The 20,190-nt window shown below is 45.6% G+C and overlaps 1 protein-coding gene across 1 annotated transcript; it reads left to right on the top strand.

The window, feature by feature from the left end:
- Positions 1 to 4,848: 4,848 nt before the first annotated feature.
- Positions 4,849 to 16,927, top strand: LOC116819006 (C-signal-like). Its single transcript, XM_032770331.2, has 6 exons — positions 4,849 to 5,428; positions 6,253 to 6,304; positions 10,631 to 10,818; positions 11,715 to 11,873; positions 13,005 to 13,115; positions 15,573 to 16,927. Exons 1-6 carry the CDS (start codon positions 5,261 to 5,263, stop codon positions 15,684 to 15,686), a joined length of 792 nt encoding a protein of 263 aa, XP_032626222.2. The 5' UTR covers positions 4,849 to 5,260; the 3' UTR covers positions 15,687 to 16,927.
- Positions 16,928 to 20,190: the final 3,263 nt, after the last annotated feature.

Raw genomic sequence — 20,190 nt, 5'->3', positions numbered from 1 at the left:
AGGTTGAGGGAACTGGGATTGTTTAGTCTGCAGAAGAGAAGAATGAGGGAGGATTTGATAGCTGTGCAGGGCTGGTACAAGGATATTTTGTGACCTAGGTGAAGCTTCCACCTTCTGCCCCCTCACTTCTCCCCTCCCCCTGGAGCATTGCTTATTATAAACTTTCAAAAATGAATACTACATAATATGGCATTGTTCATTAGAATTAATACATGTTTGGCTTGTAAATTTATTCATTTCATTATTTAGTCTACATATTTAATACAAATAAATGAGTAACCTGACAGTGTTGACACTGTTATTGTTTTCACTTTGCACAACATAGCATGGATCTTAAATCACATACATTATACACAATACATTGTCACTTCCTTTCTTCACTCTTTCATATCAAAATCTACTATATTTTATTCTACCTTTATAATATCCAATTATTGTTATTAATAAAATTAGAGCCTTGCATGGTGTCAAGTATCGGGGGTAGCCGGGTTAGTCTGTATCCACAAAAACAACAAGGAGTCTGCCAGCAACTACACACCACACCACAGAAACACTAACCCAGGAACCAATCCCTGTAGCAAACCTCGTTGCCTTCTCTGTCTCCAGATCTACTCTGGTGACACCATCAGAGGATCCAACCACATCAGCCACATCATTAAGGGCTCATTCATCTGCACGTCTACTAATGTGAAATATGCCATCATGTGCCAGCAATGGCCCTCTGCCATGTACATTGGCCAAACCAGACAGTTCCTACGTAAAAGAATAACTAGACACAAATCGGACATCAGGAAATGTAACATACAAAAGCCAGTGGGAGAACACTTCAATCTCCCTGGACAGTCTATAACAGACTTAAAAGTCACTATTCTTGAAGGAAAAAACTTCAGAAACAGACTTCAAAGAGAAACAGCAGAAGGAAAATTCATTTGCAAATTTAACACCATTAATTTGGGCTTGAATAGGGACTGGGAGTGGCTGGCTCATTACACAAGCAGCTTTGCCTCTCCTGGAACTGACACCTCCTCATCTATTATTGGGAGTGAACCACATCCACCCTGACTGAATTGGCCCTCCCAACACTGGTTCTCCACTTGTGAGGTAACTCCCTTCTCTTCATGTATCATTATATAATGCCTGCAGCTGTAACCCTGCTTCTTGTTTGCTTATATATACCTGCCCCTGGAAATTTCCACTACATGCATCCAATGAAGTGGATATTCACCCACGAAAGCTCATGCTCCAAAACGTCTGTTAATCTATAAGGTGCCACAAGACTCTCTGCTGCTTTTATAGATCCAGACTAACACGGCTCCCCCTCTGATACTACTCAAAGGAGCAGCATTCTATTCTGGCTGAGCAGACTACATTGTGTCCTCGCACATACCGACTTAGCCATAGCAATCCATTGTCTCACGAGCTGGTGCAAATGCAGCAATTCGCTTGAGGGTTATACAAGATGAAAGGATCACGCTGCATCAGAGTTGCAACAGCAGCACTGGCTGCCTGTCAAATGGCAGGTGAGTACCACCTCCAGGTCTTCAGCTTCGAAGCTCTCCCTGGGCAGGGAACACCATCTCAGAAACTGCTCATCGCACCATAATCACAACTTCCTGAGGGATGATGAAACTCCCAGTGGGCAGGATGAAACTAGTGTGAGTGGGACATGGAGCCTTTCCAGCAGCCATCCAGTGACTGGAGAACTCCCTGCCACAGAATCTAAGGATGGCTGCAATTCAGAGCATTTCAGGACAAATTGCAAGCACCAGCTCTGATTCAGCCTCCACACAGTATAAGAACACCCCAACAAAAATCCCTTCCTTCCCCCACTATTGGGATGAGTGCTGTTAGGGCTCTATTAGCTCAGTTTGGGGCTCTGGTAACACAGACTGGGCCCTTGTAGAAGGCTCAGGGACAGGGATAGGTGTGAAGGCTTGCTTAGCCTGGCTGAGGGTAACCATTCCCACCCTCTTGGCTAGCTTCACATGGTTACCCAAGTCTCCCCCAGCAGCACAGGAATGGGATAATCATTATAGACAGCAAAAGTCCACATTCCTGAACAGCCCTTGTACAGGTCAGGGAACTTGGCTGTAGGCCAGTCAAAAAAGGTTGACTTGAAAGGTTGAATCATTACTTGGATCTCTGGGTCGATGAATTTGGGGTCCACTAAGGATTGGTGGATAGCTGACACCTGTGCTCCAGAATCCCTCAAATCTGTAACCTTCTTCCCACCCACACTTACAGTTTCCGTTCACTCTGAGGGTATCTGAGAGGCATCTGGAACTGAGGACCTTTGGTGTGACCTCAGTGCAATGAACTGTAATCTGTTGGGGTTCTTGGGGCAGTTGGCCTTTACATGCCCCAGCTCATCACATTTAAAACATCACCAGCTGACTGGTCCCTGGGGCAAGGTGGGTTGCTGGAGAATGGTGTGGTGGGATGATAAGGTGTCTGGGGTTTTCCTTGGGGTGTAGTTGGGGCCTTGGGCTGGCCTCGGTGGTATGGTGTGGTCTCGGGGTGTTCCTTCCGGTATCCACCCAAACTGCGACCAGGGTTGTTCCTCTGTGTTACCTCCACCCGTTTGTTCCAATTTCCCCCTTCTTTTTGGCGGTCTGGGACTGCTCATATTGATCAGCATAAGAGGCAAGACTTTCAGCTGAGTCCATTTTCTTATCCCATAGCCACTGTTTTACATCATCATTGGTCATAGTCAGGAACTGCTCCTGTACAACCAAATCACACATTCCTTCAAATCTAATTACATCCCTTTCTTTGACCCATAACAGATCCTTCATCTGATTGACATAAGCCACATTTAAATTTTACTCTGTCAGTTTCAGGGATAATTTGAAATTGTTTTAAAACCAAATCCTTAAATTTACCATAGTCGGAAGCATCATCAATAGGCATCTTATTGAATATGTCCAGAGTTTTTCCAGTTAATTTTGCTACCAATGTGGTCATCTTGTGATTGTCAGGGAGGTGCACAGTCTTTCAAAGGTGATGAAATATTCAGCAATATCACTGGATTCATCATACTGCAAACATAGTCGCTCCCATTTGTGGATTTTTGGAGAAGTGGAGCCAGCTGCTGAAGGGTTCTGTCTTTTCAACTCCATAACAGCAAGTTTATGCTTCTGGACCTCCCTCTGGTTCTCCGTAGCTCTCTCCTGGACAGCTTCTTCTGCCTCCACAGCTCTCTTGTGGGCAGCTTCCTCTCTGGCCGCTCGTGCATCAATCTCCATCTGTCTGAGTTCCAGCTGTCTTTCATGTTCCTTTTTTCTTTCCTTAGCTTCAGATCTGGCTAATTCCAGTTTTTTCTGGACATCACTTTCTGTTATCCTAGCCTTTCTCCACTTAGCCTAGCCTACCCCGAGAGCTAGAAAGAAAAAAAAAACCACTTGTGAATTCCATTGCTGTAACTTAACTCTTCTGCTTTGAGGAGCTTCTCTCAGCTGGAAAAAAAAAAGGTCCTTAACAAAAAAACAAACAAACAAAAAACCCCTCTCTGCTTTCCAAGCAGCTAAAAGAGAGGGAAAAAAGTCCTTTTAATACCCTGAAGTTTGTGCTTCTGGTTCAAAATGATCCCACTGCTAACACCATGTCAGCGTTCCCTTCCCACGCTAAACTCTAGGGTACAGATGTGGGGACCTACATGAACGACCCCCCTAAGCTTATTTCTACCAGCTTAGGTTAAAATTTTCCCAAGGCACAAATTCCTTCCTTACCTTTGGTATCGCTGCCACCACCAAGTGATTTAAACAAACATTTACGAGGGCCACTTGCAGCCCTACCTCCCCCAAAATATCCCCCCAAGTCCCTACACTCCCTTTCCTGGGGAGGCTTAAGAATAATACCCTAGTCAATTGGTTACAAAGTGAGCACAGATCAACCCCCCTGGGTCTTTAGGACACTGAAAAACAACCAGGGTGTTAAAAGAAGTTTATTTTAAAAAACAAAAAAAAATCACCTCTGTAAAATCAGAATGGAAAATAACTTTACAGGGTAACAAAAAGATTCCAAACACAGAGGATTTCCCCTCTAGGCAAAACTTTAAAGTTACAAAAACAGGGATAAACCTGCCTCTTAGCACAGGTAAGTTCACAAGCTAAAACAAAAGATAATCTTACGTATTTTCTTGCTATTACTCACTATTTCTGTAGTATTAAATGCTTAGTTCGGATATGGCTTAGGGAGATGTATTTTCCCTGCCCTGGCTCCTCGCTAACCTGGAAAAAACAAAGAAGCACAAAAAGAAAAAACCTTCCCCCACAAATTTGAAAGTATCTCCCCCCTTATTGGTCCTTTTGGTCAGGTGCCCACCAGGTTATCTGAGCTTCTTAACCCCTTACAGGAAAAGAAAGGATTAACCGTTTACAGGGTAAGGAGGTATTATGCGCTACCCTTAGCTGTATGTTTATAACAAGTTCACACAAGGAAGAACAAGCAGAGAAAAGAGGCATGAAATGAATGGTCTAGCTACCTCGCACCAGCCTTGGCATAGCAGAGGGAATCACGTAATAAGGGGAGTGCTGACATTGATACTGTTCTCTTTCTTACGATCATGTGGTTTCTCAGTGCAAACGTGGCTGGCCTGATTTTCCAAAGAATGAAACCCACAGGTCCTGGACTCTATTGCATTATTATTTGGCCTGCAATTACTGTAACTGCATGTGGACTAAACTCCATTACTGTTTATGCCTGCAATTACCATGAATCAGTAAGTGATCAGTACCCTGGGGAGCAAACAGTTGTGCATCTCTATCACTGCTATAGAGAGTGAACAATTTATGAATTTACCCTGTAGAAGCTTTATACAGAGTAAAACGGGTTTATTTGGGGTTTGGATCCCATTAGGAGCTGGGTGTCTGGGTGCTGGAGACAGGTAACCCGCTGAGCTGTTTTTAGTTAAAGTCGGCAGCTTTAGGAGCATGGCCCAGACCCTGGGTCTGTGTTGCAGCACAACAAGGCAGGGTTCTATGTCTGGCTCAACAAGACAGAGTTCTGGAGTCCCAAGCTGGCAGGGAAAACAGGCTCAGAGGTAATTTCAGGACATCAGGTGACAGTCCCAAAGGGATCTCCATGACCGAACCCGTCATACCTAGTATCATTTAATTGGTTTCGCTTTTGTAATAAAGGTGTCTGAGTAAGGGTGGAGTTATTCAAATCTCTGAACTGCCAACACTACATAACTTAATCAAGAGGCTTGTCTCTAGATCCAACACTGGTGTTAGGAGGAGCCCAAGCATCATTATTTAGGATGAGCTGCAGCTCAGTGAAGAAGACAGAGTTCACTGTCAAGAGCGTTCTGGTGACTGGATCCAATCGAGGAATTGGCCTGGGACTTGTGAAGCGCTTTCTAGAGCTACCAAATCCACCAGAATGGATCTTTGCCACCACAAGGGAGCTGGCTGGATGCCAAAGCAAGGTGAGGATGAAATCTGGTCTTTACAGGAAGGTTGAGCAGCAGATGGCCCAGAAACAGCCTGAGAATTGGGTTTCCCTGCAGTGCACGCTGCAAAGACAGGATCAGCTAAGGAGCGGGTTTCCTTTAAAAGCATTTGAGAGGTTCAAATGGGAAACTCAGAACTCACAGTAAAACTCAAATGCTAGTGTCTCAGCTCAGCAATAGAGAGGCAAGATGCTACCAATATTTTAACAAGGGGCTTGTTATAAAATGTTCCACTGTGGCCTGTGATAAACCCCACGCCCTAGATGTATCCAGAGAGGGCTGATTCTGTCAGAGACAGGACAGAGAAATCACCCTGGCCGCCTACATTTCTACATTTGTTTGCCAGAAGCTGTGAATGAGCACCAGTGGATGGATCTCTTGATGATTCCCTGTTCTGTTCATTCCCTCTGGGGCACATGGCATTGGCCACTGTCGGAAGACAGGCTACTGGGCTAGATGGACCTTTGCTCTCACCCAGTAGGGCCATTCTTATGTGATGGAATTGTGACCACCAGGGCTTTTGTGACATCCCTCCCTCACTGCAGAAGGCTGTAGAGAATCCTCTCTGAGGCATCTGGTTCACTCATCCACATGCCACTTGTTGTGGGACAGGGGAGTTCTGGGAATTGGCTTTTCCTAGCTCAGTCACCAGCACCTTCCTTGAGGGGTTCAGCCAACCCCAGGCACTGCACAGCATTCTCTGTTGCAGATCCCAGACCTGCAGCTGAGGTCAGAGCTGTCCTAGACCCTGATTACCTTCCAGGATTTTTCTAACCAAATGAAAATATTTCTCTTCCCAGGAGGTCATGGAGCTGGCATTGAAGCATCCAAACCTGGTGGTGTTGGAGCTGGGTATGTAGCCATCTCTGCATCTGCTCATTCAGACAGGGGTGGGTTTGGGAGGAAGACAAGGAGCCCAATTCTCCATGGCTGGCACAATGTGGTGCCACACTTGTGTTTGGTTGTGAAGCACTAACAGTTCAGATTGGAGCACGTCACACCCACTCTGCCCCCCTGTAATGGCTGACCGCTAATAGAGTTACTCTTAACTCAGGTGGAAGAGACCCATGATTTTAGTGCTGAAGGCACAAACCCAGTGTGGGTCCTATGCCTTCTCCACTAAGTCTCCCTTAAGTGTGCCCAAGGGACTGATATTTCCTCTCCTACCAAATCTTGCAATGCCCCCATGGCACCCGTGGCATGTGTCCCTGTGCAACTGCTGCACATTGTTTGCAGTTTCCTAGCCCGAAAATTCCAATAACCTCTCCCTGCATGCAGAGCCAGCAGCCATTTTCTTCTCAGAGGTTCAGCAGCTTGTTACCAAGGAGCGAGACACACTGTGCTCTCTCATGGGAACTTTGATTCTTTCTCATGGGTTTCCAGGATCTAAAATAAAAGCCACATTAGATTGAAAGCTGTGGGTTTCTCTTTGGATCCAGAAAAAGCATAATGATGATGCTTGTGTTTGTGGTGCGCTTGCTGCTTGACTGAAATATACCGTGTGCTCTGTTTGTTTGGGGGACCGTGTGCTGACCATGTGTGTGCTGACCATGTGTGTGCTGAGCCTAGTGGCCTGCTAGGCAAGGCTGAGAGTTTCTTAATGAGGCTGTGATCCCTAAGCCTCCCTACAGGTTTTAGCACCTGGAGACAAGCGCTTCATTGCTCACGGTACAAATTCGCTGGAGACCACTCAGTCACACACCAGTGTCCTTTTATTTCCCAGTCTTTTCCCACACCCACGTATATACAGCTCTATACAATGCAATACCAGTCAGACAGCCCCTTGGGAAACAGCCTGCTTTTAAAGCAGCTGGGAGAAACAGGCCATCACTCCTCATTTTCCTGTTCCCCCTCCTACTTCCTTCCTGCTAGCTTTAGGGGCCTTCCTCTCAGCAGGCTCACAGGTGATTGCTCTCGGGATCCTTTAATGAGCCACACCCTGCCAGCTCCAGCCAGTTCTTCTTGATGGGAGCTCTGCTAGCAGGTTCTGAGCTAACAGGAGCAGGTTCAGTGCCTCTTAAGCAAGCACCCTGTTATAGCACCCATCAACCCTTAACTAGGGGGCAGGGCTACTCAGGGAGACCAGGGCTTTAAAAAGCCTGCTTCTAAGCAACCAGAGGAGCTAGTGAACAGGAGCAGTTAAGAGGGGAGTTCTGCGAGGGAGTTCTCCAGGGAGAGCATGAGAAGGGACTAGAATTCAACATTCTTTAAATTTAAAAGCCAAAACCATCCCCTTGATATAAACAAAACAACAACGAAGGAACCAGCTGCAGAAGTGAGAAGACAATGCAGGCAGAAAGGCAGAAGTCCAGCAACAGAGTGGGGGCTACCCAGTTTATTGCACCCAATGCAGCACGTATGATTACCTGCCCTGTGGGCAGGTGGCGTGTGTGTGCATTTGGTGCAAGAAGCTCCTGGCCCTCAGAGAACGTGTACAGGCTTTGGAGACCAGAGTGGCTGAACTGGAGGAGCTGAGAGAGACAGAGGTACACAGATAAAACTTTCAAGGACACAGTAGAACAGTCCCATCCCCTGGTCTGACAGCCTCTGTGCTGTTGAGGAGGATGAAAGTCCCAGGGAAGGAGAACATCCAACTGGAGCAGAGGGAAATGATCCCATTGTTTGGACCCTCCTTCCAGATGATGATGTGCCATCCTCTCACACTGAGGATGAGGATACCTCTCGGGGGGAGAGAACCCCAGTTATTAGAAAGACACAGATATTAGTAGTGGACGATTTGATCATTAGAAACAGATAGCTGGCTTTGCGTTGACCAGGAGAACCTCATGGTGACTTGCCTGCCTGGTGCAAGGTTGCGGATCTCTCAAAACATCTAGATAGATGTTTGTGTAGTGCTGGGGAAGAGCCGATGGTCATGGTACATGTAGGTACCAATGACACAAGGAAGGATAGAAGAGAGGTCCTGGAGGCCAAATTTAGGCTACTAGTTAAGAGATTGAACTCCAGAACCTCCATAGTAGCATTCTCTGAGATGCTCCCAGTTCCACACACAGAGCCAGTTAGACAGGCAGAACTGCAGAGTCTCAATGCGTGGATGAGACGATGGTGTAGGGAGGAGGGGGCAAGATTTATTAGGAACTAGGGAAACTTTTGGGAAAGGAGGAGCCTACACAAGAAGGACGGGCTCCACCTCAACCAAAATAGAATCAGATTGCTGGCACTTAACACTGAAAAGGTTGTAGAGCGGTTTTTAATCTAAGGGCTGGGAAAAAGCCGGCAGCTGCAGAGGAGCACGTGATTCAGACATCCCTTAGGGGAGGATCTATTAATAGAGAATCTCTATGTCCAGGTGGAGACGAGAGGATGGAAAATGATAAAATACAGGCAGGGTCTGATCAGAAACAGTCAAATAAAAGAGTCCCATTCAATTACATTGTGTAATGGCAGACAGCTAAAAGGCTACAAGTTTTTAAAGTACTTATATACCAAGGCTAAAAGTCTAAATAATAAAATGGGTGAACTAGAGTACCTTGTATTAAATGTGGATATTGATATAATAGGCAAGTACGGGTCCCTCGCTCTCACGCTCGGAGGGAGGCCACTCCAGCTGGCCGCAGTCTGGTCTGGACCAGAGTCTACTGGGTAGCCGGGAGCCCACAACAGGGCTGGGTGAGCAACTGTCACTACCAGGCTTCGGCCTGGGCTGGGGTAGCTCAAGTAGTCCACAAACAACCAGTCTTTAAAGGCAGGCCCTGGCCTGGGTGGAACCCAGGCAGTCAGCGAGCAAACTTTGGCCTGAGGAGGGCTCAGGCAGCCAGCCAACAAACAGTCTCTTCAGGTGAGTGGTGAGTGGCCCAACATTGTAGCATTTAATTTCAGAAAGGGGAACTACACAAAAATGAGGAGGTTAGTTAAACAAATTAAAGGGTACAGCGCCAAAAGTGAAATCTCTGCAAGCTGCATGGAAGCTTTTTAAACACACCATAATAGAGGCTCAACTTAAATGTATACCCCAAATTTAAAAACACAGTAAGAGAACCAAAAAAGAGCCACCGCGGCTAAACAACAAAGTAAAAGAATCAGTGAGAGGCAAAAAGGCATCCTTTAAAAAGTGGAAGTTAAATCCTAGGAGGAAAATAGAAAGGAGCATAAACGCTGCCAAATGAAGTGTAAAAATACAAATAGGAAGGCCAAAAAAGAATTTGAGGAACATTTATCCAAAGACTCAAAAAGTAATAGCAAAAAATTTAAGTACATCAGAAGCAGAAAGCCTCGTAAACAACCGGGGGAGGGGGCGGGGGCCATTGGACGATCGAGGTGCTAAAGGAGCCCTCAAGGAAGATCAGGCTGTTGTAGAGAAGCTAAACGAATTATTTTCATTGGTCTTCACTGCAGAATCATTATTTTAGGTGACAAATCCGAGGAACTGTTCAAGATTGAGATATCATTAGAGGAGGTTTTGGAACAAATTGATAAATTAAACAGCCATAAGTCACCAAGACCAGATGGTATTGACCCAAGAGCTCTGAAGGAACTCAAATGTGAAATTGCAGAACTACTAACTGTAGTCTGTAACTTATCATTTAAATCAGCTTCTGCACCAGATGACTGGAGGACAGCTCATGTGATGCCAATTTTTAAAAAGGGCTTCAGAGGTCATCCTGGCAATTACAGGCCTGTAAGCCTGACTTCAGTACCAGGCAAATTGTTTGAAACTATAATAAAGAACAATATTGTCAGACGTATAGATGAACATAATTTGTTGAGGAAGAATCAACATGGAAATCATAAAGGGAAATCATACCTCACCAATTTACTAGAATACTTTGAGGGAGTCAACAAGTATGTGGACCAAGGGGATCCAGTGGATATAGTGTACTTAGATTTTCAGAAAGCCTTTGACAAAGTCCCTCACCAAAGATTCTTACGTAAAGTAAGCTTCCATGGGATAAGAGGGAAGGTGCTCTCCTGGATTCAGTTCAAAGAGATTAAGCAATTTCTAAAAAAAAATATCAAGTGATTTCCTCCTGCCCCTGGAATCAGAGGCAGCATGGGAGAGTTCCCAGAGGGGCTTGAGGGAGATACAAGCAAGTGAGCGAGGCTGCTTTCATTGGCCAACTGAAGACAGGGTCAACAGCTGAATGGGCTGGTAGAGCTGATAGACAGGGCAGAGCTGCTATAGGAAGGATGTTTCTGAATCCCCTGTGATGTCTATAGATGTCACAGATCCAAACAGCATAAAGGCAGCTGCGAAGAGAGTGGAGGCGCATTTGCAAGGACATGGACTGAATCTCCTGATAAACAACGCTGGCATGTTACGGGTGACCACCATGGAGAATGAGAATGTTGAGACCATGGCAATTGTATACCTAACTAACACAGTTGGGCCCCTGCTGATGAGCCAGGTAAGAACACACTTGACAACCAAGAAACTCCTTTGATACTGAGCCAAGACTGTCCTGGAACGAACTGAGACGCTTGGCTCGGGCAAATTATTGTCTCATTTTTCAAAAACAAGGTGATCTGCATTTTCAGACTCAAGGGAGACTCTCTAACATCCCCTAACACTGGCCACCAGCAAGATTTGAACCTTGAACACCAAAGCGCAGTTTTCTACCCCTTGGGCTAATGAAATAACTCCACTAGCTGGTTGCAGGAGTAGGTTGTTATCCCCTGGTGCTTCAGTCAGTATAATCACATGTTCTCTTCTGGTTCAAAGGCTGTACCAGAGAGACATGCAGCCATAAGAGTGAGGGCCTGATTGTGCCCTGCCAAGGAGCCCCTTCCTCAGGATGGTGGGGGAGGGATAGCTCAGTGGTTTGAGCATTGGCCTCCTAAACCCAGGCTTGTGAGTTCATTCCTTGAGGAGACCATTCAGGGATCTGGGGCAAAAATCTGTCAGGGATGGTACTTGGTCCTGCTATGAAGGCAGGTGACTGGACGCGATGACCTTTCAAGGTCCCTTCCAGCTCTATGAGATAGGCATATCTCCATAGTAAAAATGCTCCTACCCAGAGGCTGGGCACAGGCCCAGACCATGTGTTCTAGGAGCACAAGGATTGTGCAGGGCTCACCTCTTGGAAGGAGCAGAGCAGGCTCCCTTCAGGGAGAGCACACTCTGACCCATAGAAGACTTTCCCAGTCATCATATTCCCAAGAACTATGAGATGCACCAACCTGCCTGAATCAGACTCCACCTTCAGAGCCTCCCTCTCCCTGACCCTTAACATCACTGATGAGCTCCTTCCCTGGTACAGCAGTGTCACCCCTGTCATAACACAGTCATCGATATCTCCTGCAGGAGTTCCTGCCATTGCTGAAGAAGGCTGCTCAGCAGAGCACCCAGACAGGCCTGAGCTGCAGCAAGGCCGCCATTCTCAACATGTCCAGCATAGCTGCTTCCATAGAAGTAGTTCCACTGTGGGAATTACGGAAAACACCCAGCTACCGTTGCAGCAAGGTACCATACAGGACCCCTCTCACTCCCTTCCAGCATAACTAGCCCCTACCTTGTATCAATGCAGGTGCCTCCTCTGCTGTTCCTTCTGAACACCTCGGACTCCCCTGCCAGCTTCCCTACAGAGCTCCTGTCCTCTTAGCCCCCTACCACCCAGCTTCTTGCTACAGATTTAAAGATACAGTGCATGTGTCCCTGCATCTCCCCCTTTATAGTCAACCTTTAGCCTGAATTACTCTTTAACAACAAACCAGAGATCGGGATGTATTACCAGCTTCCAAGCTCATCCAGCTTTGGTCACCATTGGGCATTGAGGAAGGTTGTGTTCAGTGGGATCCTCTCCCCTCTCTGAGTGCCGGGAATGCTATTGCTACAAGGGTAACAGAAATTCAGCTGGGTTTGGAACCAGTTGCTAGTGCCATCTGTTCCTTGTGTACTGAACCCCTTGATGAGTCTCAGCTTTGTAGGATCTCAAGGTGCAGATACAGCCAATGCCAAAAAGTGGGCTTAGCCAAGGATTTTCCTCCTTTCATTTTATCAGGATTGGGTCTCCTGGTTTCCGCTTGGCTAAGCATTCCAGGCTATAAAAAGATAAAACCAGAGATTTCTGAGATTTGGTATCTCACAGCCTTGTACCCTTTACTCAGGGGCAGCAAAGACTGAAGATTTATTGTGAGGCGGGCAGTTTTCTTTTGATCTGTTGCTAGAGTTGCCAGCACTCCAGGATGGGGCTGAAGTCTCTCAGAATCAGCATCGATCTTCCAGTGACTATTAAAAGCAATCCTGGAGATTTTAATGGGATATTTTAAGAAAATGACATCATGTTATGTTGGGTGGGGGGAGATCTCCCGGAATAGCTTCACTCAGAGTTGTAACCTTATCTGTCGCCACGAGCAGCTGAGCTGGGTTTGTCTATTGAGTGAAGTGGGAGCTGCCCTTTAGTTCAGCAGTACTGCGTATGTATGAAGTGCCTTACATTCCACCCAGCGCTATTTATCTCCTCTCCTGTCAGCCCAGATTACTCCCCCTCCACCCTTACATATCAGTACTGTGGGATCAGGGGCCATGTCCTGTAGGGAAGATGCCCCTCTGTCCTGTGCTTTTATCTCTACTCATGGAGTGTCTCACCCACAGGCTGCTCTGAACATGATCACCAGGTGCCTGTCCTTGGAGTACAAAGACTGTGGGATTCTCTGCACTTCTATCCACCCCGGCTGGGTGAAAACCAGAATGGGAACAGAAGCGGTAGGGGTCATAACACGTTTATAATCCCTTGGTTAGAGTGACTGGCCACTTCCATCCACAGCACATCAGGGAGGCCTTACGGTCTTGGTTCTGCCACAGACTCATCTGTACACCCAGATCGCAACTACGTTAAACTGCAGGGAAGACTGGAATACGTATCAATACTGTAAGGGTAAACCATTCCAGGGATGTTGTCGTTATTCCCAAAACAAACATTACGATCCCAGGAAATAAAAGTTATGGTTAAACTTAGTTACTATATCCATAACCGTATCCCCGGTTTAACGTGGCTTTTGTTTGGGAATTTTGTTTGGTTTGTTAAATTACTAGAATTTTCATATATGAACATAAACCCAGAGAAAGTCACCCTGTGATGAGATTTCTATGATTTGAAGATATGTATCCACCTGAAATCTTCTCGTCATTTTACCTCTGATGGCCAGATTCACCAGTACACTCTGCCTGCTTTACCCCACTTGGGAGCAGCACAAAGCAGACAAAGCATACCGGCCTGTTTCCCCCAGCTCCTGACCTCTGCGTTTCCCTGCAAAGCCTAGTTTCCCTCCTCTCCTCTAAACAACCCACAGCACAGTGTGCAAGAGCCAGGGGGTTGGCCACAAGGGCCCAGATCCTCAGAGGTATTTGGGCACCTAACTCCCACTGATTTTTACAGCTGCAATTTCCTGGCCAAAGTCCAATGTGGGGGCGAACTACATTCAGCTGAGCTAAACTCCCCCTGCAGTTTAATCTGGATAGAGTGGGCCTGATTTGCCATTGTCCTGCACCTTGCACATTTGTATCAGTGCAAAGTGGGCATTAATAACTACCACATCAGAACACTAACATTGTACCCCCTCTTTGCCCAGGTGTGACCAAATATTCTTACTGGATGCAGCTAAACATTGCCATGTGCCATGCCAGAAGTGATCCATAAATAGTGTATACAAAATTAGTCCTACTGCTTTACTGCAAAGATCTTTAATGCTTTGGGATGATTCTATGGGACTGATCCAAACCCCATTGACAGCTATGGGGTTTTGATAAGACTCTATAAATGCACAAGTGTGAGGAACATCAACTCTCATTTTAGTACATTATTATTTATTCATGTATTTTGGTAGCACAGAGCCCACAGCCCTATTGTGGTAGGCGTTGTACAAATATCTGCAAAGACAACTTAGCCTGAAGACCCTACTGAAGCTAAGAGGATGATCTGTTGAGGGAGGAGACTTGGTCCTGAATACACCCACTGCTAGGAACATAGTAATTGTAATGAGTTCCCCCCTGGGTGCGACCTGGAACTGGGGTACCACTAAGCCTCTGACCCACCAGCCTGGGCTCCCTCTCACACTGTGCTGCTGTGACAAGTTGCAAAGCCCTCCAGCCTGCACTTTCACCAGCATTCACACAGGTAGGGACACACACAGCTGCAGTCACAAGCAGGGTCTCTAACCAGCAACTTCCCATCCTAGGCCTCAGAGCACTACATCCTAACCTGGTCAAATCTGGCCACTATATGGGTTTAACACCCGGTCCGCCTCTCTCTCAATGTGAAGAGGACCATGCACGCTGGTGGAAACCAAGCTGAGATTTTCCCCAGACACCTTAGTCAAATGCACACTGGTTTGGATTAAACATAAAACAAGTTTATTAACTACAAAACAATAGATTTAAAGTGATTATAAGTGATAGCAAACAGCTCAAAGCAGATTGCCTAGTAAATAAACAAAATCGCAAACTGAGTTTAATATACAGTACTAGAAAGGTAGGATATGAATTAGCACATTTTCACCTTGCGTGATAAACAGGTTGGCAGATTCCTAAGGCACAAGCTGCCTTGGCTTTGCTGCTTGGGTTTCCCAAGTTTTCATACACAGGCTAGAAATCCCTCAAGCCTGGGAACCATCATTTCCTCCCTGTTCAGTCTTTGTTCCTCAGGTGTTCGCAGGTGTGTTGTCAGGAGAGTGAGGTCCCATCATGATCTTACTTTCTCCCTTTTATATCTGCTTCCCACTTGCTGGAAAGCTCTTTTGCTGTGATCTGGGTCAAACAGTTCCCATTGTGTCGTGCTGTCTCAGAGGTTTCTTTTGTTCACAGTTCCTGGGGTAACCCTTGTGCTTGTGTGCATTTCCTCAGGAAGCCATTAAGATTGTCTGGCCTTTTTACTATTGCAGCTGAAACGCTGCTTGTGGGTATTTTCAACCTCACAACATGTTTCAGCAACACGTACACAGCCAAACTTTGTGACTTCACATATGACGATAGCACATACACTAACGAGACATTAACATCTAGCAGATCAAGACTTAGAATAATAAGAATCACAAAGCATACTTAGTACAAAACACATCCTGATTACATGACAGCGGTGAATATTGGGGTGCCAGGGTGTCACAGTAACAATGGCCTGAAAGATGTAGTTTTGCCCTACCTAACAGCATCACTTTAACCCTACAGGCCCTACAGACCGTGGAGGAAACCACTCAAGCTATCCTGAAGATTATTTCCACACTCTCTGAGAAGGAGAATGGCTCCTTCATGGGCTGGGACGGAAAAATCTATCCCTGGTAAGACATGAGCTTTCCAAGTGTGATTAGATCATAGAGGTGTCTGCAGTGTTGCCTGTACCTGACACCCCAATAAACAACCTAAGCTGAATTACAACCTGTTTCTTGACCCTTTCTCCTCTGCTGCTCCCTGATACAGGTGGGAGATCCATTCAACACTGCTATGCTGTTACTGACCCATCTAGAGACTGAACTATCAGGTACCTCAGGCGGGTACAGCTAGTCCTAGAGGTGGGCAAGAAGGGTAGTTGCCCTCAGTACTAACTTCCGGGGGCACAAAACTGCTCTCTTTTTTTTTTGGCTCCCCTCCAACTGGCTGGCGCTATGTGCGTGTGTGTGCGCGCACGCGTGCACGCTTCCGTGCTCGCTTGGTTTCTCGGGAATAGGTGGGGCCAAAAATATTGGAAACATTTTCTGCCCTGGCTGGCAAGACAGCTAGGGCCACTCCTAACCTTGGGCCTGGGGGTGGAAAACATGAATTGCAGGCCCATCATTGTGGATGACACATGTGTGCCATACCATGTGAGTGTGTCTGTGTGATGGCCCTGCTCTGCACAATGAACTGCGGACATGTCACAAACAATTAGACAGAGAGAATGTTTGTCAAGTCTGTATTTTGCTGAAAAACCAAAGATCCCAGTCCCACTGCATCAATGCTGGGATGACTCACTGCAAACCATGGAGAGCTGCATGGGTTGCTCTTCTAGCAAGGATCTAGGAGTTCTAGCCAACCACTTTTGTTTGCTGCCTCGAGTAGGAAATGTGCGCAAGCTCATGGTCAAGTTTCTTCTATGGCTGTTGGGGCATGTGGTGAGAGGATTCCCATTTCAGCCATTCTAAACAGGGAGGAGTTGACACTAAACTGGGAGGAGTGGTAGATACGGTGGAGGGTAGGGAAAGCATGCAGAGGAACCTAGACAAATTAGAGGATTGGCCCAAAAGAAATCTAATGAGGTTCAACAAGGACAAGTGCAGAGTCCTGCACTTAGGACGGAAGAATCCCATGCACTGCTACAAACTAGGGACCGAATGGCTAGGCAGCAGTTCTGCAGAAAAGAACCTAGGGGTTACACTGGACGAGAAGCTGGATATGAGTCATAAGAACGGCCGTACCGGGTCAGACCAAAGGTCCATCTAGCCCAGTATCATGTCTACCACCAGTGGCCAATGCCAGGTGCCCCACAGGGAGTGGACGTAACAGGTAATGATCAAGTGATCTCTCTCCTGCCATCCATCTCCATCCTCCGACAAACAGAGGCTAGGAACACCATTCCTTACCCATCCTGGCTAATATGCCATTAATGACTACAACCGATATTATTCCGTCCTCTTTTACGCTGTTATAGTCCAGCTTCAAACCTCTCGGTAAGGAGTTCCACAGTTGACTGTGCGTGCGTGAAGAACTTCCTTGTATTTGGTTTTAAACCTGCTGCTATTATTTCAATTTTGACCCAGTTCTTGTATTATGGGGAATATAGTAAATAACTTTTCCTTATCCACTTTCTCTAGACATCACTCATGATTTTATATACCTTTATCATATCACACCTTAATGTCTCCTCTTTTTCCAAGCTAAAAGTCCTAGCCTTTAAATCTCTCCTCATATGGGACCGTTTCAAACCCTAATCATTTTAGTTTGTCCTCTCGTGAACTTTTTATGCCAGTTATCTTTTTGTGAGGATGAGGAGACCGCTCTGTAAAAACAGTATTCGGATGTGGGCCGACATGGATTTATATCAGGGCAATAATATTTGTCAGTCTTGATGTCCTCTATCCCTTTTTCAATGATCCTTAAATGCCTGTTCCTTTCTTTTTGACCCTCTGCACCACTTGCGTGGAATCTTCAGAGATATCCACATGACTCAGATACCTTTTCCTGATTAGTTGTTAGCTAATTAGCCCCCCAATATTGTAATCTATAGCTGGGGTTATTTTTTTCATGTGCATTACTTATACATTATCCACATAATTTCCATTTGCCATTTTGTTTGCCATCATTAGTTTTTGTGGCATTTTTTTGAAGTTCTTCACTGTGCTGCTTGTCTATAACTATCTGAGCATATTAGTATCACTGGCAAACTTTGCGCACCTCGCTCTTTACCTTTCTCAAACAGATCTTTATGAATAAGTTGAATAGGATTTTTTAGTAACTACCTTGGCGGAACACACTAGTTTTACCCCTCTCCATTCTGAGACTTTACGTTCATCTCCTACTTCTTGTTCCTGTCTTTTTTAACCAGTTCTGCAAATCCTATGAAAGGACCTTCCCTTTTACCATGACAAGCTTATTTCTTATAGAGACCTTTGGTGAGGAAAACCTGTCAAAGGCTTTCTGGCATCTAGTACACTATGTCACTGGCCCCTTGTCTACATGTTGTTTGACCCTTCCAAAGAACTCTATAGATAGTAAGCACCACGATGTCCACTTTACAGAACCATGTTGGACAGTTTGCTCAACCAGTTTGTTTTTTCTTGTCTGACAATTTACTCACTATTTTTTGACTAATTTGCCAGTACGAGTTAGACTTACTGGTCTGTACTGCCGGGACAGCCAGCTTTTTTAAATATGGCTTAACATGAGCTAACTTCCAGTCTACTTGGGTAGCAGAAGCTGATTTAAGACAGGTTAACGAACTTAGTTAATAGTTCGCAACTTCATATTTGTAGTTCTTCTAGACCTCATGGGTGAATGCCATCTGGTCCCAGTGACTTGTTAATGTTGAGTTTATCCATTATTCCAAAACCTCCTCTAGTGAGACATTCATACTGTGAAGTTCCTCAGATTGTCACCTACAAGCGGCTTCAGGTTTGGGAATTCCCTGAACATTCTCAGCCATGAAGACTGAAGCAAAGATCCTTTAGTTTCTCCGCAATGACTTTATTCTTTGACGCGATTTGTTCTCGATCGTCAAGACGCCGCACTGGTTGGTTAGGCAGGCTTCCTGTTCTGATGTACTTAAAAAATTTTGTTTTTACTTTGGGGTTTTTTTGGCTAGTCGTTCTTCAAACCCTCTTTGGCTTTTCTTTATACACTTTTGCACTTAATTTGGCAGTGTTTTGTGCTCCTTTCTATTGCTCACTAGGATTTGACTTCGCTTTTGAAGGAAGTCTTTATCTCGCACTGTTTTTTATATGCTATTAAGCCGGCGGTGGTCTTTTTAGTTCTTTTCTGATGTTTCTTTTTGGTTGGGTATGGCATTGAGTGGCTTTTATTATGGTGTCTTTAAAGCGCCATGAGCTTGCGGGATTTACTTTAGTCAATGTCTTTTTTGCTTTTAACTAAGCCTATTTGTACATATTTCCCTTTGGAATTAGATGCACAGTGGTTGGGCTGTTAGGTGTTTCTTCCCTACCAGGGAGTTGATGCTATTGATCTTAATGGTTACTATTTCCGAGCGGTCTGCCGTATAGTTACTCTTGACGCAGCTCCTGCGCTCCACTCAGGATTAATTGAGTTGCCTCTCCTTGTGGGTTCCCGTACAGATGCTCACTGAGGCAGTCATTTATAAGTCGGAAATGTATTCTTCATTTGTGTCTGAGGAATGTTCCCAGTATATAGAATGATTGGTCATCTCCTTTATTTTGGTTTCTTAATTTTGAGCCTCTCTAATTCCTTAGTATTCATCATCACTTCACTGGTCCTGGTAGTGGTTGTAATAGATACTATGTTTATCTTAGTTAGGCATGAATTTTATCCAGTAGGTTTATGGAAATGTGGATTCACTTAGAGTTTTACTGTTCATTTGATTCAACATTTTCTTTCACTTAGTGCCATCCCCCCCACAATGATTGTTCTGTCCTTCCGATATATTTGTACCCGGATGTTGCCATTGATGTCCATTGATTGTCTCACTACCACAGGTTTCTGTGTATTGCTATATATCAAAGCCCCTATCAGCAAGGCAGCTGTCTAGGTCGGATCCTGCTATTGGATTTAGACTTCTAGCATTTGTCTAAAGCACTTTAAAAACTTGTCTGCCTTTTCGTGATTGTAGACTTCTTTTTTATGTCGCATGTTTATCATCTCTCTGGCCGTTGACTTATCCTCTTCGTCTTCTTTCGCCTGACTATATGGCGAGATTCTTACTATACATTGACTCTCCTAAGAGTAAGTTTCTGGTGGTCCGATCGCACATGCCTGGGGCTGCGAGCGGTCGGCTTCCGCTCCCCATCCTCTAGGGCTTGGGCTAGACTCGGAGAGTGTGTTTTTTTTGCGAGACAATTGGGCTGGGAGGGGGGTCACGGGCTACTGCGAACTCGTACTTTACTGCATAGTTGTTACAAACTGAATCACAAAATTTTTTTTATAGAATTTGTGAATTAAATATTAGGTTTTTTTATTGGTGTTTTGCTGTTGTTGTTTTGTTTGGGAAGGCCGACAGGCGGGCAGTCGGGAAAGCTGCCGTGGCGTGCCAGTGGAGGTGCTGGACTATAAGGTCACCCTGGGATCTGCTGGGGCAGCTGGGGTGTGGAGGGCGATCATCACAGCGGACATAGGTGTGCATAGC

This window comes from Chelonoidis abingdonii, chromosome 19 (assembly GCF_003597395.2).
Source record: "Chelonoidis abingdonii isolate Lonesome George chromosome 19, CheloAbing_2.0, whole genome shotgun sequence".
NCBI lineage: Eukaryota > Metazoa > Chordata > Testudines > Testudinidae > Chelonoidis > Chelonoidis abingdonii.
Note: the sequence above shows the minus strand (reverse complement) of the source record. Positions and strands in the feature narration are given on the sequence as shown.

Bases quoted from the DNA above. Each gene is read 5' to 3' on its own strand.
- LOC116819006 (XM_032770331.2), top strand. From the start codon at position 5,261: ATGAGCTGCAGCTCAGTGAAGAAGACAGAGTTCACTGTCAAGAGCGTT. The intron at 5,429-6,252 runs GTGAGGATGAAA...TTCTCTTCCCAG, and splicing joins TGGCTGGATGCCAAAGCAAG to GAGGTCATGGAGCTGGCATT. The intron at 6,305-10,630 runs GTATGTAGCCAT...TGATGTCTATAG, and splicing joins CCTGGTGGTGTTGGAGCTGG to ATGTCACAGATCCAAACAGC.